The sequence below is a fragment of the Motacilla alba genome, chromosome Z, assembly GCF_015832195.1.
Source record: "Motacilla alba alba isolate MOTALB_02 chromosome Z, Motacilla_alba_V1.0_pri, whole genome shotgun sequence".
NCBI lineage: Eukaryota > Metazoa > Chordata > Aves > Passeriformes > Motacillidae > Motacilla > Motacilla alba.
The window spans coordinates 7,975,722-7,988,425 of NC_052046.1; the positions used below are offsets into that span (position 1 = coordinate 7,975,722).

A 12,704-nucleotide genomic window follows, 5' to 3' on the forward strand; every position below is an offset into this window, starting at 1 on the left:
TGCGGGGAAATCAGGACAGCGATGAAGACTAGCCCAGCTGCTGTGGCATATTTTTCTCAAGCACTTTAAATAATGCTTTATTCAGTGTGTGTCTGATCTTGGCAGGAGTTTCTCCTGCAGCCAAAGTTTCATGGCTGGAGAAGTTGAAACCATCTGCAAATGGGAGGAGAGAAGCTGATGCATGAAGCCCAAGCACATTTCATTACCCAAAAAAGGTCATGCTGTGAAATAAAACTAGAGGTATGTTATTCACACACTGCTGGGAGGCCTGGCAAACTTGTAAAAATTCTGCTAGCCAGAAAATAACTGCTTGCTGCAAGGGGCAAATAAATGCGGTGGGAGAACTGGCGTCCAGTGACTAACAGACTTCAGAAGAACAATCTCGGAAGATTAAAATAAATTAAGAATATGAACGATAGCTTTGTTTCACTGCATTGTCTGCCACAAAATTAATACAGTTTATGTCTCCTGTGCTGCTTTGTGAACTGTATGTTATCTGTAAAACAGCATATGCAGCTTGAAATCACAGTGAATAAGTCACATGGTAGCCTCACTCCAAAGTCCCTGAGGGAAGAGTCCCTGTACTTCAGATCTGAACTGTGATAGGAATTGAAATGGTTTGATAACACAATGCAGCAATGGAGCTTGGCTTTATGAGAAGGTGAGGGAACTGGGAAGGCAGGAGTTGTCACTGGAAAATGTTCATAGTCTGGATTTTCACATAGGTGTGACATACATCTTTTGGGATACAGGAGAAACAGAGAACCAGGATTGCCTAGCTAGCAGTGCCAGTTTTTAGGTCTAGGGTACCACTGTCATCTGAGGCAAAGACAAGCCAGGAAACACTTGGTTACTTTGAGTAACACTTTGGTTACTTTGCGTAACCAAAGCCAACAGCGTGTGAGGCACAAGCCACAGTGGTCAGAACACTATACTAAGTGAGGCCCAGCTTGTTGGCATATCTGCAGTGTGATAGGCAAAGAGGCTCCCAGAAGGAAGAGCCAAATCCCACCAGTGTCCTGCCCTAGGGGTGTGCTCTGTTCTGTGGTATTGGCTTACTTGTCCCAGCCTGCAAGAACTAAAACATCACAGGGACAGGTGGCCTGTCTGGTACAGTCTACCCCATGATGTGAGATAAGGAAGGGCTCTCTTATCAGGGACAAGGGCTTCAGGTTGGCCCATCCATCTCCTGCTCCCCAAGGGCCTGTCAGAGTGGAGACTGGGAAACACAGCAGGCACTGAAAATGAGAGGTCTCTCTCAGGACTAAGACAGGCCTTGGAGAAGGGCTTGAACTGACAAGGAACATCACATCACCAATTCAAGTTAATAATCTCTAAGATTAATTTATGGAGGTTTAACGGGCACCAAAACCATCACTTGAAACACTTACCAATGCTGACATCTGATTTATCAAGCACTCCTCTTTGAAGCACAGGTGTGCCAGTTCATCCAGCTGCTGCTCATGAGCACGAATTACAATCTTTCTGATTAACAAAAAACACATACTGGTTACACAGCCTGTAGTGTAATCACTGCTTGTAATCACAGCTGGCCTCCATGAATCTTTAAGAGAGAGGAATACCCCAGAGGAAGCCTTGCTGTCCTGTGTCCCTGGCACTCAGGAAGGGCACACCAGTGCTCCATGAAGTGCAGTGGACTGCACTCATGTGGACTTCAAAATGAACTGGGTGACTGAGGGCTGCTCACAGAGTGACCACAGCCCTTCCTTAGCACAGGCAGCACACAACTGCTTTTCACTGTAGGAGAATCAAGGAGCACAGCTAAATCATCCAATTAATAAATGAAATGGTTTATGGCCATGAGTCTGTAAGTAATTCCAGTGAGAAACGGGCTGAGCAAGAAGGCAGTGCTGCTGTTGATTCCTCTGAGCAAGTTTCACTGACCAACAATGTATTTTCAGTCAAGGGAAAGCAGTCCAGTCCCTGGGAGCTGACAATGGCAGCTCAGAGTACCCAGAAGCTTTGTATCTACATCTTCAGGGACTGCTCAGCTGCTCTAGCATCTTTTCTTTGAATTGATGGAACAGCTATAACCTGATTCTTGATGGAAGATTTTGATATATTTTAGGTACTTTACAGCTTATAGTAAGCCAATTAATTACTGAAAACTGCAGTTTGTATTATAATATTTATTCGTCTAGCATTAACTGCACTTTGTATTATAATATTTATTCCTCTAGCATTATCCTAGAAGCTCTAATATATATTCCTGTGAGATTTTAAAATATCACTAAATAAAAGCAACTATATATTTTTAAGATAATTACTATAAATTATAATTAATCTTATAATTATTTAACAGAACTATTAACCATTGGTTTTTGAAGTACATATGAGTATGACACACAAAAAAAGGAAATGTATCACGTGTCCAGATTTTCTAAGCTTCACTACAAACTTCATGATGAGCAAGACTTACTTTGCCTTTTCTAGGGCTTCCCCCTGCCATTTCCCCATCTCTGATGCAGCACTTGGAGAACAGCTGCTGGACACGTGTGAGGGGCACTTTGCATTTGCTACTGGCTTATTATCTTTGGTTGCAAATCCTGCATTGGCAGCAAAAGTCTCTTGTGTAAAAATACTCTGCTTTGACTTGTTTTTTAGCAACGCTGTCTCCTCATTGCTGAACGATGACTTGGTAGGGTCTTCAAAATGCGTGAGGTCCTCATTCCTCAGTCCTGGCTTGGGCTGCAGCAGCCGGCTGCTCTCCTGAGAGGGGGTCTCTGGCCTAGGGACGGCAGATCCAGCTGTGGATGTTTCTGTCGGGTCATGCCCAACAAACAAACTGCGCCGGACTCCCTGCTTGGATAAAACTGACCCCAGGTGGCAGCAGCACGGCTTCACTTGGCCACAGGTGGGTGGGAGCTTCTTGTTTGTGGCTTGAGAGGAGCCCAGCAGGACACAGAGCCTTGTCCCGTGGAGGGGCTGCTCCGCCAGCTCCAGCATGCTGTCAGTCAGAGATCTGCTCCTGGTGCACTGCCAGTCCTCGTCCTCAAACCTGCTCTGGGCGTCACTGTCCGGCACCTGCTTCTCGCCATGGGGCTTCTCTTGGTTGGAAGACTCTTTCTCTGTTTCAGTTGTGTCCTCACCATCAAGAGGCAACACCAGGAGTGGGGCCGTGAGCTCGGAGGTGAATTCTGAGGAACAAATGGAAGAAACAGAGTGGCTGACTCCATTTTTTTGAGCTTTCCATTTTACACCTTCTCCTGCAAGGGCAGCCTTTTTAGCCAAAGGGGATTCTTCCTTCTCCTCATTCTGGAGATCAGACTCTTTGGACTCTGGAGTTCCTGATTTCAATACAGGAGATACATACGGGGTTGAAGCATCCTTTTCTGGAGTTAAGGTGGCTTCACTGGAGTAAACAAGACGTCTGTGTTTGGACTTGTACTCTTTATGATCAGCTGGGAAGTCCTTGCCATTTCTCCAGCTGCAAGCAGGATCTTCCTGCAGGCAGTAAGGTTTTTCTGCTGTATTGCTTGGAGGGAATTCAACAGCTAAGTCATAGCTCCAGTCTGCAGGAGTTTTGCTGCAGCCTGCATTTTTAATGGATTCCTCTGCCTCTGAGGGACCCGCACTACAATCCCAGCTGTCATCTGATCTGTGATCTTCCATGGGTATGGAATATTTAAAAAATAAATCCTGCCGCTTTTGGCCTTTTTGCTCTTCTTCAGTTCCTTGCTCTCTTTCATGAAGGAAAAATGAATGTTGACTGGATTTGTTGCTATTTCCTCTTTTCACACTCTTTTGACTACAGACAGGTGAGAAAGAATCTTCACTGAAATCACTGTCATCCAGATCTTCCCGCTCTTTGCTCTGCCCTTCAGTCGGAGTAAGGTTCAGCTCCTGCTTCACTTGAATCTCCTCGGGCTTGTACTGCATTAAAAACCTCTCAAGGGGTTGATAGTTCAATTTTTGCTTTAGAAAAGGGGGTTGCTGTAACTGCTGGTGATAAAGACGTAAATGCTCTTCCCTTTCCTTCTGGTCTGGAGGCACATATGTCCACGGTTCAACAGACTGTTTAGCAAAAGTATTTCCCCATTCCTGTTCATTGTTGGAGGGCAGATTGCCATCTCCAAAGCAATTATCTTCACTAGGAACAAATTGCTTCTGAAGAGGTTGCACCGTCTGGACTTTCAGGCACTGGACAGGCGTTCTGTTTTGCATATAGTTGTCTTGCTGAGCACTGTCTTCTGTGTCTGCTGTGGCAATGAAATCCTCCACAGAGGAGCTCTTTTCAGAGAGGGGGGATAGATAATTTTTCTTCAGGGGATGTGTTATTTGTAGGACTCCCTTAACTGGGGTGGTGTGGTGGAAGCAGGGAGTGTTGGTATTTCCTTCATAGGCATGTCCTTTGCCAGTTCCCTTTGGAGTAGAGGTAAGATGGACACCAGGTGGCTGGAGTGTTGCAGGATATGCCTTTGGTTTTGTAGCACTTGAGGGATGCTGTAGGCCTAGCTTCACTTTCTGTGGAGAGCTCTTTTCCCCAGGTGGCAAAAAGGGAGTGCCTTGGATATGTTTTGGAGATACATTTCCAGCTTTGTGACGCCTTTTTGTGACAGGGGTAGGATTTCTAATCCCTTTCTTCAGCTCTTTGACCCTGTGAAAAAGAGGCTGGATTTAGAAGATGTCATGCTTTCAGATAAATAACAGCATCTTCAGAACAAATTAATACTTTCACATACTAAGACTAAATATTGAATTCAACATCATGGTTTGTTTTGTGTCTATGATCTTCACAGGTATCAAAATCCTTCTGCTAAAAATGCCTGGACTTTTGGAAAAATCTATAGCAGTCTTTTTAAGCTCTTCCTTGAGCAGTGCATAACAGGTCAAGTGAGTGGAAATGGCCTCAGTTTCAGTGCCAAGTGCATTTCCACACATTATAATGCAGCAGAAGCAGCTGGTATTCTCCATAGCACATCACAGAGTCCCACAAGGCTCAAAGTAGGATTTTTGAAGTAGTTGCACTGGGGCTTCTTAGCTCAGGTCATGTGCACAGGGCTGCATTGCTCCTGGATCAGACTCAGCAGTGCAGCTGTGAAGAGCTGATTAACTGGTATCACCCTCTCCCCTACCATCCTGACTCCCAGCTGCTCCCTCTGCTCCTCTTGCCCCTCAAGTTGTCTCTTGTCCTTCTAAGACCAGCATTGCACAGCTTGTAATTTACTTCCTGCCCTCTAGGAATGAGGGTGAAGGCCTTGCACACATTCTAATTAGAATCAAAATACAAAACTAAATCAAAACTTTTGATGGCTAAGTCAGCAATCCTGGAGTTACAGGGCACACAGTGATATTTTCATCACTGAAAGTGGCCATCAGAAAGTACTTACAAGACCCAAAAAAATTTAAGACAAAATATAAGAGTTGGAATAAGTAACAATTTTATTAGCTTTTTAAAGATTCTGTTTCTTGCCTAAATCGACATTTTCAATTCAACTATCGAAAAATGTAATGGCAAACATCACACATTACTTTTTACTTTGTGACTTTCACCCTGGCAAGAACTGAGTTTGACCTCCTACCTGTCAGCATATCGCAGAGTGTTCAGGGTGTGCTCTGCAGCTAGGTTGCTCGGTGAAACATTGGCTATCATACATGTCTTGGAATTGCCAATGAAAGAGTCTTTTAGCACCTAGGGTTTGAAGGAAAAAGAAATTGGGTTCTTAGCAGTTCATGTCTCTTGCATATCCTGTAAATTAGCAACATCTACAGAAGAAATTCAACATGAGGTAGTGGCTTTTTAATTTTTTTGATAAATGTAGTCCTCTTGTTTCAGTTTTCCTTGCCTTTGTTTATAATTTAAAATGAATACAAGTATTAATTAGGGCTCTAAACAAGCCCTAATGCTTGTTCCAGATGCTGCCAGGGTGCCAATATGGTTTGAGGAATAAAGCAGAAGTTACAGCTGAAGTGAAGAACTATTGATGAAAGCTCCCAGGACAGCAACTGAATAGAAGATGCAAGATTGTTTTCAGACTGTGGGGAGATGGATGGTAACTCTGTATGAGTCTGGACAGTGGTGTTTGGGGTTTTGTTTGGTTTCAGCTCTTGGCTTGTTTCTTTTTTTCCATGCCAATCCCTTGTTGGCTGGAGGAAATTGGCAGTTGGCTTTAATTCTCTGATTACCTTTAAAATTCAAATTTACAAAAGCTATGCATTTCCTCTCTTCCTCAAGAGAGGAAGCAGTTACTGAACTATGCCATCTATTTATTTATTTATTTGATTTTTTGCTCATTTTTGTCCTCAGCAGGGAAACCTCTCCTCTTGCTTTTCTGCTCATTTTACCAGAGTTAACTTGCTTTGCCGGAAAGGAGGATGCGCTTGTTCCTGATCCAACGCCCGAATGCATTCCTTTAGCTACCAAAAGACAGAAAAAACAGAAGGGGAAAACAGATCAGTCATGCACTGGCAAGGAACTGAACAGCATCAAACCAAGCCTACCCAGGTTCTGTATCACTTTGACTCCTACTATGTGTAGTTCCTTGCAAGGTCAATTTGTGCCCTGCCTGATGGCTCTGCAAGCAGCATCAGATGCAAGGAGCAAGCACACACATCTAGCACCCATGGAGCTCCACAGAGCTGCTGCCTGCACTACATCTAGCTAGGATGAAGCCAGACTGGGTGTAGCCTAGGCTATGCTGCAGCGTGCAGGGCAGGTATACCCAAAGGATAGAGCTTTTTGAGCTACCTGTCTAATTTTCTTTCTTCTCAAGATAGCAGATTACAGTATTGTCATGGTGATACTGCCATCAAGCATTTACAGCCTGTCTGCATTTTACAAACTCCCACTGAAAATGACACTTATGCTCACTTTCACAGCATTTTATCAAAAACTGCACCTGTAACAAGTAAGAGATTAAACTACTGTAATTCTTTAGTCTGGCTCTCATAGTTGTAGTGTCTGAAAGTCTTCCACTTGAAAACAACATGAATATTCAAACCAGCAGCAGACTTGAGATCTCATGGGTTAAAAGGTCTGAAAAGAGTGTTATGATCATTGAGGCCAGAGCTAGGTTTTACAGGCTGCAGGTTACAAAGATTTACTCAAAGCTGCTTTTTACACTTAATTCAGTCACTACTTGTAGACTGTCCAGGTACCTTCTTAGTTTCACACAATACCAAAAATGTACAGACTCTGATTTTAAAGTTTATTTTAAAAGAATTTCATGGGCTTAGGATTCTCGGGAATCACAGAACTGTTTAGGCTAGAGCAGACCTTCAACATCAGACTTCTTTCTATAGAGGTACCCACTCCCTATGACACTCAGTTATTCACCAGCAAATACTCAAGAAAGCATGAAGTACAGAAACACAATCACTTCACAGGCTACCTACCCAACACAAATACTAATATTCCAGTGCAGGAAGAACCTCTGTGCAAAAGAGCATCTACATCCCCAAAGCAGAGCAAGACACTTCCTACTTACAATACTTTAAGAGGCACAGTTGTGTGCAGACTTCTGCTCTGCTGGCTCATGCCCTGGAACCTGTATCACCTTCAGCCTCGCTTAGAGAAGCCTCCAGTCACCACTGAGGTCCACTCGTTTGCACTACTGTAGGTGCAAACCTTTCTGCAGCATTTACACTTAAAGGCACTTCTGCTTTATCTTAGATGGCATTTTTCTGCTCCTTCGTCCCTCTTTGCCCGACTAAGGACACTTACAAAGACAGTTTGTCTCAGGAGTGCATTTTTTTCTGTTCCTTTCTCCCTGCACGTAAATTGATAGTTTTTATGCTCTTAAGTCCTTTATTTCTGATTTGAAATAGAAGCCTAAGTGGTAAAAATAACGGGCAGGGACAGATGTGCTTTTATGAAACAAACATGGCAATTCCAAGCCAGTATTCCTTAGAAGGGACAAAACCTTGTATATTAAATATGGGACACTTATACTACACCTAACATTGTCCATGCTATGTTTACCTGTCTGGCAGTAAGAATGGATTAAAAATACTTAATTTTTATAAGGATATCTCTTCCTTCTTAACTTGTTTTTCAGTAATGAGATAAATTAAACTGAACACACTAAGTACCTTGGTTATTTTTTTCCTCTCCATGGAATACATGCATACATTATTCTGTGGTTCATTTTTATCCAAAAACACATGCTAGTAATTAAATACAAAACCTTCCCCAGACATAATATTAGCTTACTGCCAAAAGACTTTGGTTTATTTTTGCTCCTTCCATTTTTGTTTGTCGATCTGTTTCTTTGGCATCAACTGCTCTTTCACTGCCAGCCAAGTCAATGAATGATATCCTAGAAGAAACAAAGTTGCATTTATCTTAGGGGCTTTTTTTCCCTCTTCTTTTTTCTTTATTAAACCAGCAGTCTGTGACACATGGCATCAGAACTTAGAAATAACTACTTTTGAACAACAAGAAACATCCACTAGAAATATCTGAGATAAAAATAAGCATAGGAGCAGGAACTGTGTCAGAGCATCTTAGTATTAAATAATAGAAAGTGTAGTTACATGTGATGACAGTCCTCCACAGTTAAATGGATAAGCTGTGTAAAGTACAACACATTCATCTCTCCAGATAATCACTGTGTTTGTAGTTTCCTAAGAACAGGGCTAAAAGAAATTGTAAGTGTTTTGATTTCTCCTTCCAGGTAAAACAGGCAACAGCCATGTCAAATGGGAATTCAGGGCAATAGGAACAGAAATTTTCACTGTAGCAAGTAATATACTGAGCTTTCAGTGACCCCTGTTGTTTCTTTCCACAGAACTCGATTACTCCCTTTCACACTCCCTAGCTCTGGGTGCCAGCTGCTGTACTGACTGTTGCACTGTATCTTTGTCCTTCCTCTTTTTCTGCAACAGGCCTGACTTCTTTTATGGGCACATCTTGGCACCCTTCCCTCACTTCAGCGCCACCTCCCCTTCAGACACAACCCCCCCCCCCCCCCCCCCCCCAGTTCAAATGCCACACCTACATAGAAGGTGTTAGCAGGATTTTGTGATACTTGGCAGTAATGCAGATGCACAGACATTCTTCCTTAGACCTATTTCTTGAGGTTGTTTACTCTGGAGAAAAGATGACTGAGAAGAGGTGCAATTTGTTTTTGAATACATAAAGTGAATGCCACAAGAGTAAGCAAACTGCTCTGTCTGGTGCAGATAGCATCAGAGTCACACACTCAAATTGTCATGGAGGTTTATGTGAGGTACTCTGATTCTTCTGGCCAAAGGCAAACATCTGTTGTGGAATCATCTCCACCTGGGCTGGTCATGCCACACTCCCTTTGTAGTCAATTACAGGACAGAAATGCTTTGAGGGACAAATGCACCTGACATAACTTACTGCAGGGATCCCAGAAGTGGCAATTTCATTCTACTGACTTCAAAGGTGGTGAGCTCACATGGGATAAGTACACTGCAGGCGTCTACCTTCAGCCAAATTAAACACTGAAGATGAGAGGATGGATTTGATTGTCAAACTCCTTCACTGGAAATTTGTATGAACAATTTTGACAAAGCTCTCACAGATATGCCTAAAACATTCTCCTTGGAAACAGAGAAAGGACTGTGGAATTTTGCGCAGTCCCTTTTAACCGTGTCTTCTAATTTAACTCACACTTGTGCACTAACACCTCCTCTTTGTCTCTTGGATGTCCCTGGGCTTGACATCAGCACTAAACACTTCTGCTTCTGGTCTTACCTTCCAAATGCCCTGTTGGTTGTGTCTTTAATTTGAACTTGGATGATAGCATGAGACCGAGAAGAATCTGAGTTGACTGTAGTAGTTCTTGTTCTACGTTCTTTTCCCCCCTTCAAAATCACCTGCAAAATAAGGGGGACAAAATCCAAATGAATTGTAAATAAAACCACAATCTCTCAGAAAGAGATCTTGTCCTTTAAGGTGAGGAAACATTGCGAGGAAAGGTGCATTACACCCTTAAGATTTGGGGCAAGGCAGTAGAGGTAGACTGGATCCCTTCCAATATTTCTTTCAGAGCTTTGTGCATGGACTTGCTTGTAGAGCTTAAAGAGCACACTGCAAGTAATAATCTGTTGCATCACACACTCACTCATATTTGCAAAATATTCAAATTATAAAATTAAATTCTTTCTTATATTGCTGGCACACTTTTCTAGTACTACAGATACAATCTAAGACACTTACGAGATTGACCATTTTTTGTGTTCTTTTAAAATTTTACTTTCTATTGTAGTAGATGAGTACAGTTATCCAGAAAGTCACACAAAAATTCAAGAACTGGCAAAACCTTTCTAAATTTCCAAAACTAAAAAAAAAAAAAATATGCCAGAGTAAGGAACAAACTTAAAAGATTAATTACACTAAATAAAAGAGTAAAATAAGAAAACAAGGAAGGAAGGCAAGGCAGAAAGATAAAGGCTCCTTCAAGATACAAATCTGGATAATTCTTTTTTGAAAACTTTAAAGGACTGTTGCAGAAAGTCTAACATTGACTGCAGCAGGGCATTCATAGAAAAGCCATTAATTTTGCTTCTGGCTGCAAGAACAAATCAAAATATTGCCTAGCAAAATCAATACATTCTCAGCTGATAGATGTGAATTATTCATGCTTTTCAGTGGCCAGTTCTCAATAAGCAACATAACCACCCACTGCAGCTTCTGAGCTTTGTATCAGTGCTAAATGAAGATAATTTCTGAATCAAAGCCAACATCAATGAGTAGTGACTAACCAGGGATGCATTCAAAGCTCAAAATGATATATTTCCATATATCTCTTGCAGAATATTTAGAAGTTCTGAGTCAAGCCAGTGACATTTCTGTGTTCAAAAGGGCCTGTAAACAATGTATTTTTTCCCCTCAGGATGTCTGTAAAAATTAAGTAACTTAATAGCCCTTCTGTGTGTGGAATGTGATAATACCAAGGAATTGCAAATCAACCATATAGTAAATTCGCACTCTAACTTGCAGAAGCATCACCAGTTTGTCCTGAAGCTTGGAGTTAATGGGAAGATGAACAACTAAATTAAGTGCAATATCAGTGGACAACACTATGACAATTTTAATGAGCCACTTATAGTATCAGGAACTTGTAATTGACACTTCCTTACAAAAAAAAAAAAAAAAAGAATTAAACTATGCAAAGTCAGGCTAAATAGAAAGTAGATTTTATCAGCTTGCTTGCTGCAGGACAATACAGAAAATTTGCCAGTGTCCTTCTAGGGCTCAGCCAGGTAGGGAAGAAAACTGAAGCCTTGTTCTTGGTGAATGTTGGCCACTGTTTAAAGATCTTAATTTTACTTGGGTGTTATCATGCACACACATAAGCAGCATTTTAATCCTAATTCAGACAAAATATCTCAATCTTAAGTATTTTCTAATGTCTGTTTCTAGTAATTTTCAAATTTAGGTATTCTGAGCAAAACCCAGATAACTTTTATATACAAAAATCTAAGTTCATAGACCCACAAGATACCACACTGGGAGAAAATACATATCCAGCTTTCAAGGTCCCTTACTGGGACACTATTTAACTTCTGGAATCTTTCCCTATGGAATGGCAGCAGAAGCAACAGCTGTGAATTAACTACTTGCATGTGGCTAACACAAGAAACAGCTTAATAAATAAAGACACTTTTAATAGAGCCCCTTGGTGCCCTGCTGGGGTTGCCAAATTCAGGGTCTTAAACAGGAACATACAAGTGTGCTACACAGTAAAAAATCTCTCTAAGTGACACACCTCACAAATAAGCAAATTGGGCTGCAGAAAACAAGGGACAAATCCCAAACATTACCTCCAACAGCTCATCTACAGAATCCACCTGGACCTCGCGCAGTCCAACTATCTGAACAACATGTTTGCCATCCTCTCTTGCAGAAAGCCTGACAAGGGAACAGTGCAAAAAAGAAGATATCTGAAATCTTAGAAAGCAGCAATGAAAACACACGTCTGTGCCGTGACACTGAGAAAAAGCAATCAAGGCTACTGACAGGGGAGAGACCCTGCTGTCATTAATTTATTTTCAGAGCTGAAGAATAAGCTACTTGTTAATTTATAACAAGTACCACTGACATTTCACTGCTAAAGAGACATTACCAGTGCATTTCTGCTAGTTCAAGAATATAATAAAGCAGGGAAGTAAATTACCATGTTTAGACGTTAAGAGTTCCTGTCTCTCTTTAAACTACATCTCAGGTTCCTCTAAGTCCTCATCAAACTGTAAATTTTGTTCTGTTCATATTCTAAGGATTTTTGCACAGGATTTTAAAGCAGGTCCTACAACCTTAGTCATATTTCAGCATCACCTCCAGAGGCTTGCTAGGCTGAGTCACTGGGCTGCCAGGTAAAGGTGCCCAAGGAGAAGGTGAGCAGGCTTTGCAGAGTCCAGCACATAAGAGATCAACAGGATCTTCAGAGACTGGATGGGCAAGAGCCAAATCCCCACTGGCACAGCAGGAGGGACAGCCAGAGTTTATGCTTGACCAGGGAAAGACAAGGACTTCACAATGGTTGACACATGGCAGGCTGTCCAAACAAGTTGTGGATGTCCCATGCCCAAAAATGTTCAAGGCCAGGATGGATGGGGCTCGGAGCAACCCGGTCTAGTGGAAGTTGCCCCTGCCCAGGGCAGCAGGGGTGGAACAAGATGATCTTTAAGGTTCCTTCTCAAAATGTTCTACAATTTTAAGACAGGAACTTCTGGTCACAAGAAGTTTCTCTTGTTTCTCTACCTATGGATGT

General features: G+C 42.0%; 1 protein-coding gene across 2 annotated transcripts in view; it reads right to left on the reverse strand.

Moving 5' to 3' along the window:
• KIF24 (kinesin family member 24) overlaps positions 1 to 12,704 on the reverse strand; it is a 30,546-nt gene that overhangs the window by 4,909 nt on the left and 12,933 nt on the right. For both annotated transcript variants that reach the window (XM_038124188.1, XM_038124189.1), the window contains exons 7-13: positions 11,758 to 11,845; positions 9,686 to 9,807; positions 8,174 to 8,279; positions 6,307 to 6,378; positions 5,544 to 5,653; positions 2,441 to 4,618; positions 1,392 to 1,485 (exon numbers count right to left, since the gene is read on the reverse strand). In XM_038124188.1, the coding sequence (XP_037980116.1) occupies positions 1,392 to 1,485; positions 2,441 to 4,618; positions 5,544 to 5,653; positions 6,307 to 6,378; positions 8,174 to 8,279; positions 9,686 to 9,807; positions 11,758 to 11,845 (2,770 nt within the window). The remainder of the gene's footprint in view (positions 1 to 1,391; positions 1,486 to 2,440; positions 4,619 to 5,543; positions 5,654 to 6,306; positions 6,379 to 8,173; positions 8,280 to 9,685; positions 9,808 to 11,757; positions 11,846 to 12,704) is intronic.